The sequence below is a fragment of the Mytilus edulis genome, chromosome 11 (assembly GCF_963676685.1).
Source record: "Mytilus edulis chromosome 11, xbMytEdul2.2, whole genome shotgun sequence".
Classification (NCBI taxonomy): Eukaryota; Metazoa; Mollusca; class Bivalvia; order Mytilida; family Mytilidae; genus Mytilus; species Mytilus edulis.
In genome coordinates this window covers 55833966-55861860 of record NC_092354.1, presented here as the reverse complement: position 1 = coordinate 55861860, position 27895 = coordinate 55833966, and the positions used below count along the sequence as shown (strand labels likewise).

The 27895-nt window shown below is 33.4% G+C and overlaps 2 protein-coding genes across 2 annotated transcripts; both read left to right on the top strand.

Annotated features, from left to right (window-relative positions):
• Window positions 1-681: 681 nt before the first annotated feature.
• Window positions 682-8314, top strand: LOC139494395 (uncharacterized). The gene is made up of 7 exons (XM_071282559.1): window positions 682-685; window positions 1461-1549; window positions 2161-2232; window positions 3158-3263; window positions 5094-5191; window positions 6653-6724; window positions 8153-8314. The coding sequence occupies exons 1-7, from the start codon at window positions 682-684 to the stop codon at window positions 8312-8314; spliced, it is 603 nt and encodes a 200-aa protein (XP_071138660.1).
• Window positions 8315-11199: 2885 nt separating this feature from the next.
• Window positions 11200-27432, top strand: LOC139494394 (loricrin-like). Its single transcript, XM_071282558.1, has 7 exons — window positions 11200-11329; window positions 17115-17276; window positions 18225-18380; window positions 19691-19855; window positions 23936-24103; window positions 26172-26333; window positions 27201-27432. Exons 1-7 carry the CDS (start codon window positions 11200-11202, stop codon window positions 27413-27415), a joined length of 1158 nt encoding a protein of 385 aa, XP_071138659.1. The 3' UTR covers window positions 27416-27432.
• The last annotated feature ends 463 nt before the right edge of the window (window positions 27433-27895 follow it).

The window sequence follows — 27895 nt, the reverse complement described above, 5'->3', positions numbered from 1 at the left end:
TATTTTATAAAAGTATAAAATGGTTTATCAAATACAACTGTTTATTCAGTGCGTCAATTAAGATAACAAATTTCTTAACACTCAACGTGCGTGACTATTGAATGAATGAAGTAAATATTATGAATGGTATTGCGTAATGAAATCCGATTATAAATACACATGACATTTTCACCTTTGAATAAGACGTATATACAGAACAATAACATAAAGTCTACGAAAGATGATAAAATTGAAAAATGTTGAGGTTATTTAGTGTACATAGTCCGAATTTACCATTGAAAATATTTAACCTGCTTTATTAAAATATTGATATTTAAAAAACGTGGGCTTTTCAAGTTAATAGTTAATAATTTTATTTCTTGTTGAAATGTGCTCCTAGATGACAAGGTGGTTTAACGAGAAAAAAATTTATGTACATATTTACAAGTATCCTATTGTACATTCTATAAGGTTAAAAACGAGAAAATCTTGCAGAAAAAATTTTCACATCCTCTATTGAATTTTGCTTACAAAATCCGCTTTTTATATAATAAAACACAATTTTTCCAGATAAAAATTGTAAATTTGTTAAAATCAAACATTTTGAGATGCTCTTTATATATTTGTATATATCAGTTCAAAATTATCCAATTTCTATGTAACATGCATATCGACTTCATCTTTTCATTTTCCCGAATAAACATGGGTTAGTTCAGTATATTAAGAAAATTTAATATCAGAACATCAGTACTGATAAATTGTTGTGTATTTAAAGTTGACCTGATAAGGATGGCCATGAATGTTCGTTATAATTCTTGTTTTGTGATAATTGTGTGTGCGCTTATATCAGGCAAGTTAAATTAAAGCAATTTATTTACTCAAAGTAAAAATTATTTTTAACATGATCTAATAATACTTATGAAGTCGGTTCCGAACCACATTATGTAACAACACAATGTAAATATAACCATGCAATATTTCAATCCCGAAGTAAGACATGTCACCTGACCTTGAAACATTGCTCTGACTCCGAGCCTTTGCTCTTACTCCTTAATGCCTCCTGCTTAGTGGAGAGGTAGCAAATACCAAGTTTTTCATGATATGAGTTCGAGGCCACGACCTGTCACACTCGAGGCGAACACGCTACCACGAAACCAGTAATTAAGGCGGTTCACGCTAACGATACAAGATGGCAAATATAATTGCTATACAATTAGAAATGATGATGATATTGATTGAGCAACAAATACACTGTATTAGTAATACATGTTTATTAAAAGAAATATATCGTACGTTTTAATTCATTCGGTACGTGTAACTAAATACAGAACGAACTTCAGTTACGCCAAATTACAAACAACTAAATAAATGAAACATGGGACTGTACTGAATAAAACAAATACCATAAGAAAAACTTGTGTATACGTCGTCTATTTGTGCACATGTTAAACATGCTTTAATATTTCTACATTTTTATTTAGGAACAGCATCATTAACATGCTTGTCGTGTTCTAATAACTTAGCTCAGCCACATGATTGCAATAGTGTAACTCGATGTGGCGATCACGAGGTATGTAATATTTGTAAATGATTGGTACAGTTTCATCCAATCAACGCTTTACTTTAGCAGCTAGTGATTCTAAAAGAGGGGCGAAAGACAGCTAGAGGGACAATTAAACTCATAGAAAGAAAATGAACTGACAACATCTTGGTTTAAAAAAAAAAGACAAAAAGTTATATAGAAGACACGACAAAGAAAATAATAGACAATAAGCAACAGGAATCCCACCAAAAAACTAGGGTGAATTTCAGATGCTCCAAAAGGGTGATGCAGATCCTGTTTTACATGTTGCATCCATCTAGTTTCATGTGATATTACAAACCGGGTGAATAGTCTTTATTATTTTGGGTTTAATTAATTATGTCTATGCGTATGCGTGCTTTTATACATGCCAGTCCTATTTAAAAAAAAAAGGGGGGGGATGACTGTTGGGGGGGTCCTTGACATTTTGTATACGCTGTTTTCATCATAATATGGTGGTTAATCAGATGCTTCTATCTTGAATTGTCACCAGTAGCACAAGTGTCAAAAAACTTTTGGAGCTTGCGTGCGTGTCACTGAAGATATTTCATCATTTTCATATGATTATATTTTTAAGACTTTCACATATTTCTCTTCAGAAATGTTTTACAGACAGATTTGTAACGGATGATGGCCATTACTATTTCAAGGTCGGCTGCAGAGATATAGATGTGAGTTGTACACAATAGATATAGGAAGTTGTGGTATGAGTGCCAATGAGACAACTCAAGTCACAATTTATAAAAAGTAAACCACTATAGGATAAGGTACGGTCTTCAACGCGGAGCCTTGGCTCAAACGTCTTTATCTTAAAACACGGGTTTGTCTTCCGGGTTGGTTTAGATCATATTTCAAACAAGAATTTGTTTTAAATCTGCTTCATGTGGCGCATGGTTTAGTATTAATTGCCATCCATTAAAAAAAATCCTTCTGTCAATGTTATCCCATACTTTTTCTTAATTGTAAGTAAAGTTGAGTTTTGGGATTTCTAGTTTTCAACTGTAAACGTAATCATCCCTCACAGCTAAACTGATGTCCAAATTCATAATTTAAAAGGATGCAAGTGCAAGTTAGAAGCAGACCAAGGAGTTTCCATATTAATATACCCAAGTAAAACCCTAGTGTTGGTTGGTAAGCGAAGGTCGTACTGAAATCATGAAAAAGGTCAAAAGAAAATCTTCATGGTAATAAGGACCTTGACACATGTAACAGACATTTGTCTATTTATTGAAGAATGCGACGTTGTACCGGTATAAAGGTAAATGAGAACAATATCTGATTCCATTGAAACCATAGACCAAATATATTAATTGTAGATCACTGAACAGTCATCAACAATTCACAAACCCCATATACGTAGAAAGTTGTTAAAGGAGCAGATATTAAACAAAAATGTGATATAATTTAACATAGAAAAAAAACTAGCCCGATTTAAACTACAATGATATATATGTGCTTTATGTTGGCTTTATATTAACGCTTAGGCTTGTAACTCACATGTTTTTCCTTTTTTTGACAGATTTTTTTCTATCAATCTATGGTAGAGTGCAAATCGCCTGTTTCACTTGAATTTGGTTTATACATTTTTAATTTCAGATGTGTGTCAACCCCATCGCCGTTGGACGGCGAAGAGACATAACGTTATGTTCAGACTGTTGTAATTCTACTCTATGTAATGCTGACCAACACTGTGGATCTCGAGGTAGGGCTTTAATTGCAAGTATTGTAAACAACCTTATTTTCGCGGATTCTTTATTTCTGGTTTAGCCCTTTCTAGACTATTTTTCAGCGATTTGATTTTGAGACTCTCAAACTAGCTTCAAATAGTTAAGTTAAAGTTATTGACCAAGCAAGTCGGTATATAGGATTTAATATGCATGGCTCGTCTGATCCTAATTAACCCGAACGACGAAAGAGTTCGGGTTAAAGGGTCACACGAGCGGTGCAAATTAAATCCTATATACCGATTTGATTGGCCAATAACTGTTTTAACACATCACGCAATTAATGTACGTGAACGTTTTAGAAATGTGGACGATTTCCACAATCCACGGATACTAGGAAAGTTTCTTGTAGGGTAAAGAAAGGGGAAAATACAACATTGGTATGTTTCAAATTTTTTTTTTATATATTCAGACTTCAATGATTCTAAAATTGCGATTACATGGTCGATTTTTTGTTATCGTTTCTGTTAAATTTACTCCTAATTTTTATTTAATTAGTAACGATTAAATCGGTGTATGTAAAAAATATCATTACTGAAAGGGTTATTGATTTTGGATTAATTGCTTTTGAATTTATTTCCCTCAATGATATGCTTAGAGAAAGATGACCCAAGGACGATGCTATATTTCCTAAATTCAAAATGTTAAATAAACAAAAAATACTTTTTGATTTTTTTTTGTACGCATTCTTGAGCCTGTCAAAAGTCAGGAAAAAGTGAAATCACAAAAATACTAAACTCAGAGGAAAATCAAATCGGAAAGTCCCTAATCACATGGCAAAATCAAATGACAAAACACATCAAAAACGAATGTACAACTGTAATTATCCTGACTTTGTACAGGCATTTTCAAATGTAGAAAATGATGAATTTAACCTGGTTTTATAGCACTCAAGCTCTCAATTTGTACATGTCTCATCAAATTCCAACCTCTGGCTATGATTTTTATGCCCCACCTACGATAGTAGAGGGGCATTATGTTTTCTGGTCTGTGCCTCCGTTCGTCCGTGCGTCCGTCCGTCCGTTCGCTTCAGGTTAAAGTTTTTGGTCAAGGTAGTTTTTGAAGAAGTTGAAGTCCAATCAACTGGAAACTTAGTACACATGTTCCCCATGATATGATCTTTCTAATGTTAATGCCAAATTATAGTTTTGACCCCAATTGCATGGTCCACTGAACATAGAAAATGATAGTGCGAAGTTCAGGTTAAAGTTTTTGGTCAAGGTAGTTTTTGAAGACGTTGAAGTCCAATCAACTTGAAACTTAGTACACATGTTCTCTATGATATGATCTTTCTAATTATAATTCCAAATTATAATTTTGACCCCAATTTCACGGTCCAATGAACATAGAAAATGATAGTGCGAGTGGGGCATCCGTGTACTATGGACACATTCTTGTTAATTTTAGTTTCTTGTGTATATTTCGGAGTTTAGTATGACGTCCATTATCACTGAACTATAGTATATATGATTGTTAAGGGGCAAGCTGAACACACCTCCGGAGTTTCTCGCTGCATTGAAGACCAATTGGTGGCCTTTGGCTGTTGTCTTCTCTTTGGTCGGGTTGTTGTCTCTTTGACACGTTCCCCATTTCCATTCTCAATACTATTCAACGCCTTATTTCCAACTAGATGCATATGGCCTAATCATTAAATTGTTCTATACTTTCTTGTTCTAAAAATCATAAAGCACGTGTACATTTTCTGAAGCCCAAGCAGAATGAACATTCATACTTAAATTTCATTTATGGAATAAAAATATTCTAACATCTAGAAATTTTAAAACCGTATTACAAATAATATTTTTCAGGCATCAATCTTAGAGGTGGAAACTTGTGTTACAATTGCCAGACTGGAACACTCAGACCGGATGACTGCAATACTATAACCCTGTGTTCTAGCCAGCAGGTAAATAATCCCGCATTTTAGGGGGGTTATAGTAATATATTTTCGTCGTTTTTTTTTTTGGGGGGGGGGGGTGTTTTGCCTTGGCATTGTTAGTTTTCAACTTATATGTTTAAATAACCCTTTTGTATCTTTCGCCATTCGCATAGATTTATCTGAAACTTTTTTGTATTACTTGACACATTGGTTAGCTAATTTTTACATCAAACTTGATATTCGTTTTATACTTGAAATGTATTAAGAAACACACACAGCGGGTGTCTTAAGTAATGATTTGCATAGTTTGTATTTCTATCATGATTTCCATGATAGAGGATTGCTACTCACAAGGAAGCTATTAAACCAAGAGTTACAAATGGTGAAGTTGGAATCATCCCTTCGTAAATTTTTACGGACGCCATCACGAGTTTGTTGACCGTTATGGAATAACCGTTTCACAGATGATATCGGATATGTTCCTATGTCGTAACTACAATACACTTTTCCTTTTCACGAATGTGACCTACCGAATTAGACTATTTACCGGATTTGTAATAACATAAGCAATCCGACGGATGCCACATGTAGAGCAGGATCTGCTTACCCATCTGGAGCACCTGAGATCACCCCCAGTTCTTGGTGGGGTTCGTGTTGCTTAATCTTTAGTTTTTTATGTTGTGTCTTCTGTACTATTATTACTGTCTGTTTGTCTGTTTATTTTTAGTCATGTCTTTGTTAGTTTATTTTCTATCTATGTTTTTCACTCTCCCTCTGGTATATTTCGTCCCTCTTTTGTAATATACCATTTTTATCTAAGGTCATCTCGGTCAATCCTGCTGTGATTTTATACGGGTTTTTATACCATAATGGCTTTTAAATGTTTGGATTGGAGGATTCATGATGACAAGTCAATCTATGCTACTAAAGCAAGTGACCGTTTTCATTGAGCCGTAACTCCTCTGAAACCATACAAAGTCGGAAATATTTGTGATATGACATATAAATGTTGTTTTTCAACTTCCTACATTTGTCTTTGAATCAATCTTTTTTCCTCAGAGAGAGCTAATTTTGGAGAAAATGTCCCAATTTGGAGACCGTTGTCGATCCGTTTTGCTCAGTCGACTGCCCGCGAAATTTAGAACATCTTTGTTTTTACATGGGCATCTGTACAGCGATTTCACGGGCATCTGCTAGTATAGAATATTTTCTAACAAACACACATTATAAAAAGTTATCTTCATATAAGAGAAACCTTTTACAGACCAACTGTCCACTATTTCACAAATAATACGGTTGTATTACTGAACTTTAAATTTAAGCCGATTCTTTTTTTTTTCGTAGTGAGAGAGATAATCGTCTATATATTTAGTTGTTCATCTTCCGAGTATTCTTACAAGCATGTTTTTTTCTTAATTAGTTTCATTTTAACTCTAAATAATATACCAGGATTGAGGCAAATATTTACACTCTATTCATCTTTTTCAGTCCTGTCAAATTCAACAAATTTCAACATTTATTGGAGAAAGTCGATGGAAATCGGGCTGTCAAGAAAACACGGTATGAATGTAAACAAGTCTATTGGTGGTTTACAAAATAGAGGATTATTGCAAAAAAAATAATCATCGAAAAAAGAAGAGAATAATGAGATGCAACCGATTATAGAGTAACTGAAAAATTAAATACGGTGATGAAAAACACATGTAAAATTTGTAAAAAAAAAAGCAGTGTAGCAAAAAAACGCTTCTGTGACACTTATTTTCGGTATTTGGTAACCAAGTCATGTAAGTGTTCGTTTAACTTCCGACGAGATTAATTTAGTGTGAATAGACCGGTTAGGAATTCCAACTTCTTCAACTTCTACTTGAAAACAAGACCACTTTTTTGTTTTTTGCTACAGGCCAACTTTGGTTTACCCAGTTAATGTTTACAAGCGTTCAATAATGTTCAGAGATAGTTGAATTTTATTTTACGCCATTTTTATGGCCCAGCAACGAAGTTGTCGGTGCCATATAGTTTTACCCTTTTCCGAAATTCCGAAATCCCGTAATTCCGAAATTCCGTCATTCCGTCATTCCGCAACAAACCATTATACGGAGTTTTTTTCTAAACGCCTTCAGATATTGGGCTGATTTTTGGTATGCAAGTTAACCATGATGAGTTACAGATCAAGTTTAAATTTTGTTCTGCTTGGCTAAATTATGCCAAAATTGGGGGCTATGGACTTTGATAAATTGTTGAAAATCAAAGTTATACAGACTTTTTTTCATAACGCTTTCAAATATAGGACTGATTTATGGTATGTGAGTTACCCATGATGAGTTACAGGTCAAGTTAAAGTTTCCTTTCGCTCTTTTGCTGTTATTTCGGGCTTTGGACTATGATACATTTTTGAAAATCACAGTTATACAGACCTTTTTTCTAAATGCTTTCAGATATTGGGCTGATATTTAGTATGTGGGCAAACCATGACTAGTTACAGATCAAGTTTAAGTTTCGTTTCGCTCTGCTAATTTTGGCCACAATTTTGGGTTTACAACTTTGAAAATTGTTGAAAATCACAGTTGTACTGACTCTTTTCCTATACGCCTCCAGATTTTGACCCGATTCTTGATATGTGAGACTACCATCATGATTGTGTCCACATGTGTTATTGAAATTGCAGATCTTTCAACTTTTTGATGCTCTGCTAATTTTGGACAAAATTATGGGTTTATAACATTGAAAATTGTTGAAAATCACAGTTATACAGACTTTTTTTTCTACACACCTCCAGATTTTGAGCTGATTCTTGATATGTGAGACTACCATCAAGTTATACAGACTTTTTTTCTATACGCCTCCAGATTTTGAGCTGATTCTTTATATGTGAGACTACTATCATGTTTGTGTCCACATGTGTTAATTGAAATTGCACATTTTTCAACCTTTTGAGACGGGGCCATTCGTGTCGCTTTTACACATCTTGTTTTTATTTTTTTGTTTTAGAAATGTCTGAGCATCCAGAAGAACAACACAATCTCGTGTAAAGATCATTGTTGTAACAGTAGTTTATGTAACAACCACTGTCCAAGACCACGTGAGTGTTATGCAGACCTTTATTTTAACACTTTTAAGATATATCTAGATGTTTTACGTAGGACCTTTTAATCTGTCAATATAAATGGGCGTAAAATCAACAATAATGTAAGTTATATGGTTTGCTACTGACTCTCTACGGATCTATAGCGAGTTAGTAAAATCCATAGGGGTGGGTTGGAGGTCTTATTCGCTATGGGTTTTATTCACCCTCTATTATCCGTAGGGGGTCAGTAGTATAACGAATTTATCGCACACTAAACTTTTTCTGATGCATTTTGTTGAAAAATAAATAAGGAAACACAATATTAATAGATGACGTCACCATTAACGCATCATGAACCCCTATGAAATTTACTAACCCCGTACGGTTTCATAGGTGGTCATCAGTTCAGTTCAGTTTCTTGTATATTCCTCCATTAATTGTGGAGCACTACCCAAAGGGTATAGTTTTAGCAACTATGTACACCTTAAAACATAAGGAAACCTTTAATTATATACAGATGACTGAATTTGGTTATAATAATCACTAAATAATAAATATCATAATTAATTCATAGGGTTATCATAAAGTTTTAAAATATATATAAAATTCATATGTGCTGGGGTGTAAGAAAATGTTAAGTAACAACTGCATATATTTACACATAAGAATTAAATTGGTCTCAAATTAAACTTAGTTACAATTTTTAGTTAAGAGTGCTATACATACATCAGGATATATAATGAAAATGTTATTTTATAAGATTTATGTAAAATGGTTGGGGTTTGGAAAAAATTTAAGCTAATTTTTTTCACGTGACGACGTTAAACCATGATAAAATATACTATGATTCAAATTAACTAACAATTATCCATCAATTGCTATCCATAATAATATGTATCCGCATGCGTAACATATGTATCCGAGTTGATATATTAATTCTAGATAAAAAAAAAATGAAGCAAGATCAATTTTATTAAAATCGTTTTCCTGTTAGAAACTAAGTATCGTGCCCTACATCAAAACCGATCCCTATTACAAGACCTACCTAATGTTTCATATTATTTATATTTCATTTATCTGTAAAGAAAATGCAACAACAAGTTCAATGACTGCAACTACTATAACAACAACAACACCAACTACAATAGTGACAACTACAACAGCTCTAGGTGGTAAGATTACAGTATGAAATACTGTGGATTCATTTATCATCGTTGATACCAATTTTCGTGAATGAAGGAAAACTTGCATGTTCTTGGACATCTAATTTCGTGATTTTGTCGACGTCATTATACAATGTTTTAGAAATTTGTCATTCGTTGAACAATTAATTTCGTGGTTCACCTGTACCCACAAAATCCACTAAAATTGGTGTCCAACGAATAATAATGAGTCCACAGTACTGTACTACTATTAACAACACAAGATTTTGGTCACTTCTAACTTGTATGTATTGGTTTTATGCTTAAACACTAATCTTGCAAAGACTCTTTTTAACACCAGGCTATATAAAAAAAAAACCTCACCAGTGACACTTATTCAAAAGGAAGAACGGATTGCATCAACTGCTATATTCATGATATAAAAAAATCCCCTTATATACATGGACATAGGCGGATCCAAGCAGGGGGGGGGGGGGGGGCAATGGCGGTTGGGAAAAATTGATTATATAGGGAATCGTTGAAGCATGACTGCAGCGGTCCCCCCCCCCCCCCCCCTTTAGGTCTGTCAGCGGACCCCCACTTTGGAAAAGTCTGGATCCGCCACTGATGGATTAAAATTGTGTACTCCAAACGTCCGTTTCGTCTACGAAACATTCATCAGCGACGCTTGAATTAAATTAAAAAAAAGGCCAAAATAATGTTCGAATTTGAAGAGCAAAAAATCCAAAAAAAATAATCAAGACCGTATCCAAGACCAGATAGTAAGACGTTAATTTTCTTGCTTTTTTTATTTTAGGATGTCCACCATACCCAGCTGATTGTCCTAACGAGTGTAGTACATATGATTTTAATTTCTGTTTGGTTTGTGATTATTCTACTTGTACTGATAAGTCATTCTCATAGGTTTATGTTGAAAGGTGTATTATCTGGTACATTCTTCACATCTGAAACAACTGTCTTAAAAATTGTAAGCCAATCAAACGAAATAAAGTTTCCAAAAGCTGTCATATTAATATATTTCAAGTTTGACAGATACACTTTAGCTGTTAATGTCTTTGTCATTTGGTCATCTCATTGGCAATCATACCATATGTTTTTATTTGTATGTCCATTTCGGGATAATAAGTGTTTGTTCAGTGCTCCCGTTCGTCAGTCTGTCCCGCTTCAGGTTAAAAATGTTGGTTAAAGTTTTTGGTCAAGGTATTCTAATGATGAAATTGAAGTTGAATCAACTTGAAACTTAGTACACATGTTTCCTAATATATAATTTTTCTAAGTGTTATGCCGAATTAGATTTTTGTTTTCAATTTCACGATCCACTGAACATAGAAAATGATAGTGCAAGTATGTCTTGTTATATGATATCTTACTATATGATATTTTAATTTATCCATTCCGGTGAAAAAGTTACTTAGCCTTTATAAGCTATAAACAAAGTCTTGCATTCGAAAATAAAAAAAGTTTACATTTGGGAACATGTCAAGCTGTTGAACCTGGTCATATTAAATTGGGTTCCCACGTCATTTCCTTTGCGACATGTTAATGCTGCCTAATCTTACTAGTTACTACTTTGAAAAACTTTGCTCTAAACACAAATGTAAAAAAGCTAAGGATGTACTAGTGCTGAAACAAATGAGGAGCCCTATGACCAAAAGAGACCTAAAATAATGATATTCCAATTTAGGTCAACTTTGCCCGAGGGAGTCATTCGTCATCCATTTTATTCATATTTTGGTCGGAAGTGCTGGAAATCATTTCAAATTGAAAAAAAATATCATTTGTAATCAATTCATATATAAAGGCGTCACATGACTGTAATGAGATGTATACAGAACGAATCACACGCATCCACATCTTCGCTAGCCAAGGATTACAATCCACTACCCTCCTTGCAAGTGGATTGTAACCCTTGGCTAGTGGAGAGGAGGGGAGTGGATCGTATTATTTGCTGCTGCACAATAAGGGAGGCAAAATATAACGTGCAATGGGGATTTCAAACTTATAAGACGAAAACATACCGACAATGCCAGGCAAAATAAGACGAAAAACACCTGCGTTTTTTGAAATGTCAAAATTGCGTTATTTAGAGCAGGGACTTTCTATACTAAGTCCCTGTTTTGAGGAACTTCGTGTAACACAAAGTAGTAGAAGTAGTACCAACATGGTACAATTAAATAGCTGGTGGTATAATTTTATTGTCGATTTCATGTTTTTAGTAACCAATATATAGATTAAGCGTTATAATGGACATGATAAAATAAAATCATATACTGGGAGTGTTGTACTGTGTCATTCAAGGTTTTCCCCCCTTTCTTACGATTGTGTTAAGAGGTGTGATACGTACTATATAATTCAGGACTCATAAGAACAATATAAACATCGATCACAGTTTAGGCGAAGAAAATATTTACGAATATAGGAGCAAGAATTACAAACTCCCATGCTTTCAACGCATTTCAACACAGATTATGTGTAATGAGGATAAATGAATCGGGTATTTTCTACATTTCATAACTAAAGACAATAACAATACATATGTTTGTATATCATGTATATAGTTGTCCATTTGTCTATCACAAGTCCTTTCCCGGTTTGTTTTCACATGTAGGCTAAACGCATTACAGATAAAAGTTTGAAAAATTGTTTTATATAATTTCACTCATTCAAGAAATGTTTTACTGCATGCAGAGACATATATACATGTCTCTGCTGCATCCATGAATGAATTTATATTAGATATATATATTTAATCATTTTGGCTTTGACAGAGTTTAAACCATAACATATTTATCTCAGTCCCTGATGGTCACATGAGCATGATAATAGTCCATCAAACATATACAATATACAAGGTTGTCGGGTAAAGAAGTTGGATATCAAACTTGAAAAAACAACCTGAGGCGAATTCCACACGGATATGTATTTTCTCTTCAACAATATTCTAACTTCTTTATTTTCATTTAAACTGGACTAATACATTTTCTGGCATATACAATAAAAAATAACATACGATAAAATTGAGAATGGAAACGGGGAATGTGTAAAAGAGACAACAAAACAATCAAAGAGCAGACAACAGCCAAATGATTGGTCTCAATCCAAGTGGGGAGGCGAAGAACAGCAAACAATGGAACAAATATTTCATAATATAAACTATACCACAAGACCACAAGATACCCTTTGCATATATTTACATACTTAATATATTCTATGGAATTTATTTCTGCACAAAAACGAATTCAGAAAGTTAACTAAATTGTTGAATTCATATTTTAGTGCAAAATTTTAATCAATTGATTGTTGATTCCATAACGTCCAGTGGCAAACATTTCATGCATATTTAGGACGAAATATCATTTTTTTTAAATATGGGAGGGTTGGGATCCCGCTAACATGTTTAACCCCGCCACATTATTTATGGATGTGGCTGTCCCAAGTCAGGAGCCTATAATTCAGTGGTTGTCGTTTGTTTATGTGTTTTTCGTTCATTTTTTTTTATACAAACAAGGCCGTGAGTTTTCTCGTTTGAATTGTTTTACATTGTCATATCGGGGCATTTTATAGCTGACTATGCGGTATGGGCTTTGCTAATTGTTGAAGGCCGTACGGTGACATACAATTGTTAATGTCTGTGTCATTTTGGTCTCTTGTGGACAGTTTTCCCCTGGAAAATATTATGGTAGTGAATAATGTTTATGTTCATGGACACTTTTTCAGACTTCAGGACATATTTTCATAGGACACATTTAGATAAATAGATATTGTCCATGGACAGTATTTACTATGAAATGCGTCCAGTGGATATTTTTTCATGGAGGTCAATCCTACACAATGCCATAAAAAGAGACAAGAAATACACAAAAAAAAAGATTTAAAAACATAAATAATCAAAATTTTAATCTGCTGACCGAGTCCCTGAGGTAATTTTTTAGATATTTAAAACCGAACTTAGAGAGATATTTTTAATTTTCATAATATAATGCGGGCACGTGTCATCGATCACACATCTACTCAGCCGTGAATTACACAATCAACAAAATCGATTAGAATATCCTTATTGCTTATGACTATAATGATATGAGAACAATGTTTAAATAAAATAGAATTATACATGTTCAACAATGTTTCTGAATTGTTCCATGTTATTAAATACATTAAGGATAGTGTATTTCAGTGATTATGGAGAGACAAAATATATGATAATTGACATTTTGTATTGATTTAAATTGAATAAATTTTAATTACAAAGTTGCTTTATATATAATAGTTCAAGAAAAAACACAACAATAACTTTAAAATGATTTTTTTTCTTGTTCAAAGAAATATATTCTAAAAACCGAATTCTAATTGTCTAGATAGCAAACCATGATCGCACACGAATCATCATCTAAGTAAAATGCTTCCCTTTTTTCGTTTGTTGAATTAATTTTGTATTTTATTTTTTGTGTTTTTGTTTTCTAAATATTCCTTTATTTATTTTTGTGTCTTATCCAATTTGTACTTGAACAAATAAAATATGTTTAACTAAACTAAATTGTGACTTTTTGTCCTGTGACATTCTGTCCTACATTCGTTTATTGAACATGAATGACCACCTATACACATCGATATCCTGTGACACGAGTGTAATCTGTTGAATACCCTCAAAACTACACCATTGTACACATCACAGAGTTTTATAAAAAATACAATTAGCAGTATACGGCGTCAACTCATTCAACATTTTGAAGTCTAATGATAACTTGACCTATCTTAATTTAAAACAAGACACTTGATTAACATCTATATATAGTATGCAAGAATATAGAATACCATATTGCAATTATGATAAAAAGAAACATACTATGGACTTTGCTCATTGTTAAAGGCCGTACGGTGACCTAGAGTTGTTAATGTCTGTGTCATTTTGGTCTCTTGTGGAGAATTGTCGCATTGGCAATCATTTCGCAACTTCTTATTTTATTTATACGAATAACTGCAGATAATTTCAAGATTTTTATAATGTATTATTCGCCATAAATACAAATTTTATTGTCATATAATAGCGGTATTTTTAACATTGCCTATAAGAGAAAGAGGGGTTTGGCTTGCCATAAAACCAGGTTCAATCCATCATTCTTCAATTGTGAAGATTCACAATATTACTTCCATGAGTCAGTGTAACTCCATTTACCGGTAAATTTCATTTTAACTTCTCTGACAAAAAAAAAAACCCAAAAACCCAACACCTTTCTCAAACATGGATTTTTTTTTTAACTTTACGAGCTAACAATTTGCCAGAGCAATTTCATGGTTGATTCATATTCACCATTTGGTACATGTATATGTCCGTGTTTAAAGCGATACGTACATGCAGGACAAATTATTTTGTTGAATGAAATCATATTCTAATGGGTGCCGTAGGAGAACCACTAGAGTTTTGAGCAAGAATTTCTTGGCATGAAACAGATCTAAATCTCGGGGTTATGATATTTCATGTATATTTTGAACCCGGTATTAACCCGGTAACCTTTGCAAAAAAAAAATGAATGGTAGTTCCACTGCCATATTCGATGTTTATTCTGAGTCAAGTGTCTGTGCGGAAACTCCCAAGTAGACAACATGCATGTGTATTAGACCATAGCAGGCTTTTCTTATAAAATAACGAGTGTTGCCTGTCCGGTACCCGAAAAGATCGGTTAGAAAGCAAGTTTTTAATTTTAGTTAGATTGGAAAGCTTAATTCGAGGGTTGAAAATTGTAAGCGCCAAAAAGGAGGTTGGAGTGGTCCACTGGCAATATTTTTATTTCATAAACGGAACATTTGATAGGTTTATATGTTCTTTTATTTGATCTTTTTAATAACTAATGGATGCCGTAGGAGGTCCAACAGAGTTGTGATCAAGGATTACTTGGCAAGACCAAAATATGTTGGTCCGAGAAACGTTAACACTCAAACCTGACCAACCTTGAATTTCTGCTGACTAATGTCCTTACTGAGTGAAAGATACATACATTTTATTAACATCAAACGAAAACTTTGAATGTTGAACGTATAAGGATTGTTACTTAAAAAACAATTGAGATTATTTTCAAAATTTGAGGGAAAAAAATCGAGTTTTAATTTAAAATAATACATCATATCGTACTATAAAGGAACAAAAAAATGCCTTTTCAATCTCGACATTTTAAGGGAGAAAAAAAAAAAAGAAATTGCAAAAATTTACTGGAATATGTTTAGGTTCATTCGTTTTAGTTTTTAACGAAGATGAGATGTGAAAGCTATTGATTTTTGTGGATAATTCAATTAATTGAATAAAAAAGGATATGTATGAATGTACTGTTGATAGGTGCAGAAAAATAATTATTATTTATATTACGCTGGCCATAAGCATGATTAGTTGTTGCACGACGGGATCGTAAACTCGCAAAACAGAGTATACTCGATTTTCAGAGTTCGCTCTGACCGGTTAACTGTACACCAATATCGCTTTCATTTATATATGAATATTTTATATGATCTAAGTACTATTCGTGTTTTGCATTGTTTGTCGATTTTATCTGAAAACCAAGTTTTTTTAAATTTACGCTACATTTTAAAACCGATCAGAACTTAATAATAAAAGCAGTGAAACCTATATTGTTGTTTATTAACGGAGGCCAATTCGGTCACGCGTGTACACGCAGACACAGCCTCTACAGAAAGGCAGTCCACGGCTTTATTTATATTACAAGCAAAGTGTTATGCGTACTTTATTTACAAATACATGTATATGTATTTGATCTGTATTGATTATATGACCATGATCACGGAAGTCTTAATTTTATATATTAATTTGCAATATTGTGATCAAAATTCGTTTTTTAACACAAATAAATAATTTTGTAGTCGTTGAAATTTAATTGCATTATGGGTAATTTCGGATCGTGTAGATTGAATGGGGAATGGTGTATGGTGTAACGTGTAAGGTGTATGGTGCAAAGGTGTAACGTGTATGGTGTAATGGTACAAGGTGTATGGTGTAATAGTGTATGGTGTATGGTGTAATGGTGTATGGTGTTAGTGGGAAGTTTACACCATCCAAGGACTGTACACTAGTAATTTTGGGGCCCTTTATAGCTTGTTGTTCGGTGTGAGCCAAGGCTCCATGTTGAAGGCCGTACTTTGACCTATGTTGGTTTACTTTTATAGATTGTTATTTAGATGGAGAGTTGTCTCATTGGCACTCTGACATACCACCTCTTCCTATATCTATATAATAAAAAAACAACCTTTAACTGAATTAATTACAAAAAAAAATACCCTAAATCCATGAGATTGAACTCAAGTACTCTGGAAAGATAGCATTTTATTGTTTAAAAATAAGTAACCGTTGGAAGATCACTTTTACTAAAATATTAAGTATACATATATAGGGTGTGTTTGGCAGGTAACCTGCATGTTAGAGAATATGTAAGCAATCACTTAAGTTCATCAAAAAGTAAAATAACCCAACTGGAATCTTGTCGGTAAAAATCTAATATTTTATGCCCCACCTACTATAGAAGAGAGGGGCTATGTGTTCTGGTCTGTGCGTCCGTCCGTTCGTTCGTTCGTCCGTCTGTCCCGCTTCAGGTTTAAGTTTTTGGTAAAGGTAGTTTTTGACGAAGTTTTAATGCCAAAATAGAGCTTTTACGGTCCATTGAACATAATAATGATAGTGCGAGTGGGGCAGTTGTGTACTTGGGACACATTCTTGTTTTAGTGGCACCGACAAGATCAACAGTAGCTACGACCACAGGAAATGTATCTGGCGGAGGACAAGGTGCCGGTGGTTGTCCACCATTTGATGTCTCAACGTGTGATATGAGTTGTGTTGTAATGGACTCCAGTGGATGTCTTAGCTGTAATTGTCCACTAACAACAGGTAAGTTGTTATGTGTATCATATATCATAGCTCTTAAGCTTCATAGTGAATCATCGGGGGTCTCGGTGGTCAAGTGGTCTAAGTAGTTAATACTGTAATCACTAGCCAGTCAACAATGAGGTTGGGAGTTTGAACCCTGCTCGTACGGGAGCACGCGACTCCAATCTTAATTGACTAGGATTATCAGTTTTCCTCTCGAAAGTTGGTGGTTTTCGCCGGGCACTCCGGCTTCCTCCACTTATAAAAAACTGGCAACCACGAAATAGCCTCAACGCGGTGAGTAAAAGTGGCGTTAAAACACCACAAAATCAAATCATAGTTAACCGTGTTATAAAAGCTGCTTATATCAACACAATTTGATAAATCAATATTGTTATTATTGCATATAGCATATACAGGAAACAGCATTTATATTTAGATTTAACTTGTGTTTTATAGTATCCTTCTAAATAAAGGCAGCAGTAGTATACCGATGTTCAAAACTCATAAATCATATAACACAAAATGTTTCAATGGAACAAAACGTTTCTAAAGTAAAATAAACATATGCGGTACTAAGTATTGTTGTCCGTACTTTGCGTTCACCAGACAACATTGTTATTACATGTACCAATAGAAATGCCTGCCTGTATAGTTCGAAGGAATTATCATAATGACAACATCTGAGGATCCTAAATGGTTTTCACAAGGAAAGTAATGGCGAACGTCGTTGTCAGATCTATGTAAGCGAAGGTCAGACAAAAAATCTGTATGTTAATGAGATGTTTTTAAAAAAATGTCCATTATGCTCGTTAACAATTCAAATTTCAGTATCATCTGGTGTTAATGAGATTGTTTTAAAACAATGTCCATTATGCTCGTTTATAATTTAAATTCCAGTATTATCTGGTGTTAATGAGATTGTTTTAAAACAATGTCCATTCTGATCTTTGATATTTCAAATTTTAGTATCATCTGGATCTAACACTACAGTTGCACCAGTAACTACACAGTCACCACAGGGTTCAGGAGGATGTCCAGCTTATGATGCTTCATCTTGCGATATGAGTTGTGTTGCAATGGATTCAAATGGATGTCTTAGCTGTCACTGTCCTGATACAACCGGTGAGACAATTAAACTAGTGACTTTTTATCTAAAGGAAATTCAGACGACCTTGACCTTTGTTAGACAAATACACCTCACACTATCACACTATACAATCAACCTTTGTATTTCATGCAGACCATTATGGACAATTCGGGGCCTTTTAAAGATGACTTTGCAGTGTGGGATTTGATCATTGTTGAAGGCCGTACGGTGACCTACAGATGTTAATGTCTGTATTATTTTGATTGGCAATTTAACCTTTTTATTTTTATTTTTTTATATAAAGAAAACACATTTTACACGCATCGTCGTAAATATAATGGAATTTGTACGACTGTCATACTAGTGAGAGGTTAAGCGCTATAAAACCAGGTTCAATCCACCATTTTCTACATTTGAAAACGCCTGTACTAAGACAGGAATATGACAGTTGTTGTCCATTCGTTTGATGCGTTTTAATCATTTGATTTTTCCATTCGATTAGGGACTTTCCGTTTTGAATTTTCCTCGGAGTTCAGTATTTTTGTTATTTTACTTTTTATTACAATTTCGCAATTTAATGTTACACATAGAATAACAGTCTCGATAGACAAAACTTTTAAAAGTTAATGACATATAATTCTGATTCAGATTTTATCTACAGGTCTTTAATTTATGTTCCTTTCACATTGTAATGTTCCTTTTACATTGCAATATTAAGAAAGTATACTTAGATAAAACCTGCCTATATCTGATTTTTCTTTTTTAAAATAGCTTTTATTTGGCTATATATAAAATTGTATGTACCTTAAAAATTAATATCTGCTATCATGAAGGAACATGTGTAAATGTTTTGTAACAATTTTGTCCTATTTTCGGTTTTCGCAAAATTTATCGTTGGACATGGCGAAAAATCCGTCCCTTCGAAACAATTATTAAATTCAGTAGCTTTATGTATACGGGCCCTGACCTTTTGCGGCACGTACATCATAAACCATCCCTTTGCACAATATACAATTCACTTTTGAATTTTTGTATATCACATTAACACCTAAAAAACCAAAATGACCATATAATACATTTATAAAACTAAATTGCATTACTAGTAATAAGAAGATGCTATTCAACAATAAATATCACGGAGTAAGTAATATTGTTTAAAGTAGAATATATGAATATTAATTGAAAAGATCAACTTATTCAAGGTGATTATTTACCAGGAAATAGACAGTATAGGATGAAAGTATTATTTTTTCAAAACCATCCGTTAAGGTTAGCATATGCTTATCATATTAATACATTTCTCACACACTATTAAACTATTAATTGCAATATACTATTGATGAAGTGGCTTCTGTGACGACAACTGCTGCTGCATCGGGAACAACAGCTTCCTCAGGAGGTGGTCAAGGAGCTGGTGGATGTCCTACCTTTGATGTTTCTACTTGTGATATGAATTGTGTCTCCATGGATTCAAATGGTTGTCTTGGTTGCAACTGTCCTGTTACAACAGGTAAGTTGTGTTTTGGGTACTTTTCTTTTTAATTTTCTGTCTGTTGTTAATTCAGTTTAGGGAACATATTTTAATTTTAAATGTGACTTAATATTTTGGGTAGTCTTGACTTTTTTATTGCAGGAAAAATTTATATTGTTGTAGATAGTACGTTAACCTGACGACATCTCCTATAGATTCATATATATCGACATTTTCATATTGAGTTTTAAATTTTATTTTGATTATGTTGGAATATGTAATATTTTTAATCATGCAATTCTCTCAGGCCAAAAGTTTGTCTCTTTGAAATGGTTGGTTCATGGACGACAAAAGCTGCAAAATCGAAAAAAAAACCCAGCTTCCTCTGGACATATTGTAACTTCACATGTGAAGTCAATAGCTTCCTTTCATTTTACGGAATCATTTCTATTGTTGTAGGTAGTACGTTAACATAAATTGATTGATTGATTGTTAGTTGCTTTACGCCGTATTTGCACAACAAAGCTATATCGCGGCGACGTTAACATAAAGACATCTCCGATAGATTCATATATATATATCGACACTTATTAAGTTTCAAGCTTTATTTTGAATATGTAGGAATATTTTTTTTGAAAATCATGCCATTCTCTCAAGTCTAAAGATTATACCTTTGAAATAGTAAGTTCTGTGACGACAACTACTGCTGCATCGGGAACAACAGCTTCATCTAGAGGTGGCCAAGGTGCTGGTGGATGTCCTGCCTTCGATGTCTATACTTGTGATATGAATTGTCTCTCCATGGATTCAAATGGTTGTCTTGGTTGCAACTGTCCTGTTACAACAGGTAAGTTGTGTTTTGGGTACTTTTCTTTTTAATTTTCTGTCTGTTGTTAATTCAGTTTAGGGAACATATTTTAATTTTAAATGTGACTTAATATTTTGGGTAGTCTTGACTTTTTTATTGCAGGAAAAATTTATATTGTTGTAGATAGTACGTTAACCTGACGACATCTCCTATAGATTCATATATATCGACATTTTCATATTGAGTTTTAAATTTTATTTTGATTATGTTGGAATATGTAATATTTTTAATCATGCAATTCTCTCAGGCCAAAAGTTTGTCTCTTTGAAATGGTTGGTTCATGGACGACAAAAGCTGCAAAATCGAAAAAAACAACCCAGCTTCCTCTGGACATATTGTAACTTCACATGTGAAGTCAATAGCTTCCTTTCATTTTACGGAAACATTTCTATTGTTGTAGGTAGTACGTTAACATAAATTGATTGATTGATTGTTAGTTGCTTTACGCCGTATTTGCACAACAAAGCTATATCGCGGCGACGTTAACATAAAGACATCTCCGATAGATTCATATATATATCGACACTTATTAAGTTTCAAGCTTTATTTTGAATATGTAGGAATATTTTTTTTGAAAATCATGCCATTCTCTCAAGCCTAAAGATTATACCTTTGAAATAGTAAGTTCTGTGACGACAACTACTGCTGCATCGGGAACAACAGCTTCATCTAGAGGTGGCCAAGGTGCTGGTGGATGTCCTGCCTTCGATGTCTATACTTGTGATATGAATTGTCTCTCCATGGATTCAAATGGTTGTCTTGGTTGCAACTGTCCTGTTACAACAGGTAAGTTGTGTTTTGGGTACTTTTCTTTTTAATTTTCTGTCTGTTGTTAATTCAGTTTAGGGAACATATTTTAATTTTAAATGTGACTTAATATTTTGGGTAGTCTTGACTTTTTTATTGCAGGAAAAATTTATATTGTTGTAGATAGTACGTTAACCTGACGACATCTCCTATAGATTCATATATATCGACATTTTCATATTGAGTTTTAAATTTTATTTTGATTATGTTGGAATATGTAATATTTTTAATCATGCAATTCTCTCAGGCCAAAAGTTTGTCTCTTTGAAATGGTTGGTTCATGGACGACAAAAGCTGCAAAATCGAAAAAAACAACCCAGCTTCCTCTGGACATATTGTAACTTCACATGTGAAGTCAATAGCTTCCTTTCATTTTACGGAAACATTTCTATTGTTGTAGGTAGTACGTTAACATAAATTGATTGATTGATTGTTAGTTGCTTTACGCCGTATTTGCACAACAAAGCTATATCGCGGCGACGTTAACATAAAGACATCTCCGATAGATTCATATATATATCGACACTTATTAAGTTTCAAGCTTTATTTTGAATATGTAGGAATATTTTTTTTGAAAATCATGCCATTCTCTCAAGCCTAAAGATTATACCTTTGAAATAGTAAGTTCTGTGACGACAACTACTGCTGCATCGGGAACAACAGCTTCATCTAGAGGTGGCCAAGGTGCTGGTGGATGTCCTGCCTTCGATGTCTATACTTGTGATATGAATTGTCTCTCCATGGATTCAAATGGTTGTCTTGGTTGCAACTGTCCTGTTACAACAGGTAAGTTGTGTTTTGGGTACTTTTCTTTTTAATTTTCTGTCTGTTGTTAATTCAGTTTAGGGAACATATTTTAATTTTAAATGTGACTTAATATTTTGGGTAGTCTTGACTTTTTTATTGCAGGAAAAATTTATATTGTTGTAGATAGTACGTTAACCTGACGACATCTCCTATAGATTCATATATATCGACATTTTCATATTGAGTTTTAAATTTTATTTTGATTATGTTGGAATATGTAATATTTTTAATCATGCAATTCTCTCAGGCCAAAAGTTTGTCTCTTTGAAATGGTTGGTTCATGGACGACAAAAGCTGCAAAATCGAAAAAAAACCCAGCTTCCTCTGGACATATTGTAACTTCACATGTGAAGTCAATAGCTTCCTTTCATTTTACGGAAACATTTCTATTGTTGTAGGTAGTACGTTAACATAAATTGATTGATTGATTGTTAGTTGCTTTACGCCGTATTTGCACAACAAAGCTATATCGCGGCGACGTTAACATAAAGACATCTCCGATAGATTCATATATATATCGACACTTATTAAGTTTCAAGCTTTATTTTGAATATGTAGGAATATTTTTTTTGAAAATCATGCCATTCTCTCAAGCCTAAAGATTATACCTTTGAAATAGTAAGTTCTGTGACGACAACTACTGCTGCATCGGGAACAACAGCTTCATCTAGAGGTGGCCAAGGTGCTGGTGGATGTCCTGCCTTCGATGTCTATACTTGTGATATGAATTGTCTCTCCATGGATTCAAATGGTTGTCTTGGTTGCAACTGTCCTGTTACAACAGGTATGATAATACCATAAGCCATTTCTCTTTCATATTTTAGGTTAAATTCCTGCTATTGATTGGTCATTACGAGGGTAGATTATTTACTCTTTAACATGGCAAATACTCAATTACCTTTCACGGAGACACTTGTTTACTGGTGCGCTTTCTCAAATATTGATGATTGGTATGTGTAAGTCGTCATTATATTAATAAGACATAGCTGAGAGTCTGATAGAGCAGATTATTACCTCGAGAAAACATTATCCACCGCGGTAAAGCTTTATATCAAATTTAAAAGTTTTGCTTATCAAATCTTGAAAATATGTTCAAATAAACTCATCATAGATACCAGGATAAAAATTTTATATTTACGCCAGACGCGCGTTGCGTCTAAAACAAAATCATCAGTGACGCTCGAATCAAAAAATGTTTAAAAGGCCAAATAGAGTACAAAGTTGAAGAGCATTGAGGACATCCACTTTAGGGCATTATTTTTTTTCTCGATCTATGCGTCTGGTCGTTCGTTCGTTCTTTCGTTCTTTCTTTCGTTCGTCCGTCCTTCTTTCCCGCACAAGGTTAACGTTTTTGGTTAAGGTAGTTTTTGGTACACATGTTCCATAAGATATGATCTTTCCAATTTTAATGGCTTATTAGATTTGTGACCCGATTTTACGATGAACTGAACATAGACAATGAAAGTGCGAGTGAGGCATTCGTGATCAATGGACACATTATTGTTCACTGATCCGATTCAATTTGAACATGATGTACGTATTTAATGACGTGAAAAGTAATGTTTGCCTGAACATATTACTATTAAGAGTTTTAAACGTTAAATAAGTATTTACAATTTTGATGTGTATTTAATCAGTCGCCCCTGCATCTACTGCGGCACCTTCTGGAACTACTAATGCGCCTTCTGGAACTACTTCCGGCGGAAACGGAAACAATGGCGGTTGTCCAGCTTTTGATGCAAATCAGTGCGACATCAAATGTACAAAAATGGACGTGAATGGATGCCTTCATTGCGAATGTCCAGGTTGGTTTTTTAAATCATTTTTAGATATGGAGCTGTTTCCTACAAAGCTAATTCTGCATTTGTAAAATAACATCAAATTCCTTATTTTTTTATTTTTCTTATACCTTGATTACATAACTATGAAGTCTTATTTACATGCATAAGAAGGGACTTATTCGGTTTTGGCCTTCTATGGATATGAATATATTTTGAATTCTACGAAAATAACTGACTTGTCAGATACTATGCGTTTAACCCAAACTTCTTGGTTGCAAAGCTTACCTTAAATCAATTTGAACGATTGTACCTTGTGGCATTTTCTACTTGTGAAGGATAGATAGATGTTTAATTCGACCAATGTTTTGCTTTTGATTGATCGCGAAGGAAGTAAATCAAGAAAGCCCTTCGGACGCGCAACATTTATAAAGCATTATATGATGTTGCTATAAACATATGACACTTTGGATCGTAAGACAAGAGGTTATTTTATACTACGTTTACTTAAAAAAAAATCATGATTCATGTCAAACAATATTATTTGTGGCAATGTTGTTTTCTTTACAAATTTATCGTTTCCAGAAGAAAAAAATAACGGGAGAATAATTGTTGCTTTGTAAAAAAGATCAAACTAGGTACTGTAAACATTTATTACATGCATTTATTGTAAATAAAGAAATGATTGCGTGTGTGCAGTCCTTATAGCGATTCTGAAAGATCTGACAAAAATGCTAGTTAGATTTATCATTGCAGGTAAATCTTTATCCGGATATTATGTACTAGTTTAAGATATCAAAATACGAGTTCTTATTATTGCGATACTCACCTAGTCACGACATCCGCATTAATAAAAATCTTGCAATGATTTCTGAATCTACAGTTTTCGATTTTTGAAGAATTGTCAAAACGCTAGATCAATCATCCGATATGAGAAAAAATTTATTATCTTTCACGGTAACAAACTTTTATATACATATTAATTAAAATTTTTAATGAACAGACAACGAGTTCTTTATGTTAATTTTCATTTATTGAAATCATTATTAAACGGAAGAAGTTAACACATTTGGTAGATATCAATCAACAGGTAAAACACCCAGGAAAGCTATCGACACCAATAGGATGGAATAAATATGAGATGTATCATATGCATAAACCATCCGCTTGATTGATAACAAATATAATATATTGGAAAATGATTGCAATTCGATATCAGAATGAAAGGGAGTCTAACAAAACAAAAACAAAAACATTTCACCTTGATAAGATAGTTATGGAACCTGTCCCAAAAGCTTGTGCTCCTTGTCAATCAATTTTGCAGAACCCATAAACATTGATTGGGCTGTAAAAAATCTGCTTTCAAGCAAGGACAAATTTTAAATACTATCATATGGTTACAAAATTATAGATCGTAAAGAGTTAGGATGCCATTTTAAAGAGAGATAACAATTGGCAAAACAAAACAAAACGTGTAGATAAATGCCCAACAATAAAAAGAAAACAGAAATATAGGTAAAAACAACATAAAATAGTGGGGTGTTAAACTATAAACTAAGAATAAATTTTTTTTTGAAAATGAATAAAATATTAAGAAAAATGGTATACAAATTAAAAAATAGAATAAATAAAGGACCCCAATACCGACCCTAATAATTGTTATCATAGTATTTAAAAAGTAAATTCACAAAAATACTAAACTTACAGGAAAATCTAATCGGAAAGTCCATAATCACATGGCAAAATCAAATAACAAAACACATCAAAAACGAATGGACAAGAACTGTCATATTCCTGACTTGGTACAGGCATTTTCAAATGTAGAAAATGGTGGATTGAACTTGGTTTTATTGCGCTAAACCTCTCACTTTGTACGACAGTCTCATCAAATTCCGTTATATTTACAACGATGCGTGAATTAAAGAGAAATAATAAATAAAATAGTCAAAATATGTGTACAGCAGTCATCACCGTGTTACAATTTTAAAAGAAACAATTTAACTATTCTTGTGCTGCCAAGGAAACAAGTATACAAACAATCAATTTTTACCCATTTTCATTTATAAAAGCCATTAAATATTTTATTTTTTTCTAGTTTCAAACAATAGCACAGTTAATACTTTTGGTCCTGGCACACTTGGAAGTGGTACAGGGGGTACTTCCGGTAACAATGGTGGATGTTCTGCAATAAATCCCGGATGTGATATCAGTTGTCTTCAGATCAACAGTAATGGATGTGTAATATGTTCTTGTAAATGTACGTGTAACCAGTTAACTACATAGATTGAAGTATATTATTGTTTTAGTCAACAATAAAGGCAATAGTAGTATAGCGCTGTTCGAAACTCATAAATCGATTGAGAAAAAAACTTAATCCCGGTTTCTAACTAAAACTGAGGGAAACACATAATATATAGGGGAACAACGACACAACATAAAATGTAACACACACAGACACGATATATAATGTAACAATGGCCATTTTTTCTGACTTGGTACAGGACATTTTAAGAACAGAAATGGTGGGTTGAACCTGGTTTTGTGGCATGCCAAATCTCCCGCTTTTATAACAACGTTAAATATAACATTAAAATGCCAACATCACATGGCAGGACTACAATACAAATAAATAGGAGAACATATAGGACAGAGAAACACACGAATAAGTAATTGAGACTGTAAATAAAGGAAGTCTATATATATATCTTTTCCAGTCGTAGATAAGTTTCAGTCCTAGTCTGCGCTAGTATATAACTCATCTTAGCATCAACAGTAAACTAAATTGTGTATTTGTGCTAGACGCGCATTTCGTCTACAAACGACTCATCAGTGACAATCGAATAAAAAAGGTTAAAAGGCCAAATAACGTACGAAATTAAAGAGCTTGAAGGACCAAATATTTCTAACAATTTTGCCAAATACAGTTAAGGTAATCTATTCCTGAGAAGCTGTTTCTGCTAGGCATACATTGAAGAAACAAGAAACACAAATTAAGATAAAAATGGGGGTTGTTTTAAAATATATATCACTGAATTTTGATTTCTTAAAATTTCCCCAAGGTTTTGGTTTCAATTTTGTTTTTGACTATTGTTGAATCATTAATTCATTCCCTTTTTGATTTCAGCAACATCAATAAAACCGTTGGTTCTTACAACAAAAGCACATGTCACACTTCCAACAACCAGAGCCCCAGTGACAACTACAGCCATCCTGACAACAAAAGTACCAATGGCAACAACAGATTCAAATGTTTGTCCACCAATCAGATGTGTTGCTCCATGCAATGTTGGAATAACATTCGGACCAGATAATTGCCCTATTTGTAAATGCAAAAATTAAAACGAACTACAACTGTAGATTTAGAATTATTTAGATCCATATGGTTATGATTAAGATAATTTGCAAAAAAGTAGAAGCTAGGGGAATTTTTACATTCTTTAGTGTTTTCTGACGATACATAATCAGCGAAATAGTTGTAACTTTCATCTTGGTTTATTCTATGTGTTTATGGATAAATTGATACATTTAAATTTTGTATTTGGATGGATGCATCGTTGATTAAAAAAAATATATTCGATGTACTCATATCATGGTTTAATTAGAGAAAAGGGGGAACTAAAAAAACCTTGACAAAATCAATTGCTTAAAGTCATATGGAACGAGTTAAGCATATATTTTTCGTGCATTTGTTTGATGTGTTTTATTAGTTGATTTTGATGATTAGGGACTTTCCATTTGAATTTTCCTTGGAGTGCAGTATTTTTGTCATTTTACTTTTTTTTTCACCAATGTACGTTTTTTTTGCCCCAGCTTAAGATA

Coding starts and splice junctions, on each gene's coding strand:
- LOC139494395 (XM_071282559.1), top strand. Junction 2,233..3,157: donor TCGGCTGCAGAGATATAGAT/GTGAGTTGTACA, acceptor TTTTAATTTCAG/ATGTGTGTCAACCCCATCGC. Junction 3,264..5,093: donor CCAACACTGTGGATCTCGAG/GTAGGGCTTTAA, acceptor AATATTTTTCAG/GCATCAATCTTAGAGGTGGA.
- LOC139494394 (XM_071282558.1), top strand. CDS start 11,200: ATGACTGTAATGAGATGTATACAGAACGAATCACACGCATCCACATCT. Junction 19,856..23,935: donor CAACTGTCCTGTTACAACAG/GTAAGTTGTGTT, acceptor GTATTTAATCAG/TCGCCCCTGCATCTACTGCG. Junction 24,104..26,171: donor CCTTCATTGCGAATGTCCAG/GTTGGTTTTTTA, acceptor ATTTTTTTCTAG/TTTCAAACAATAGCACAGTT.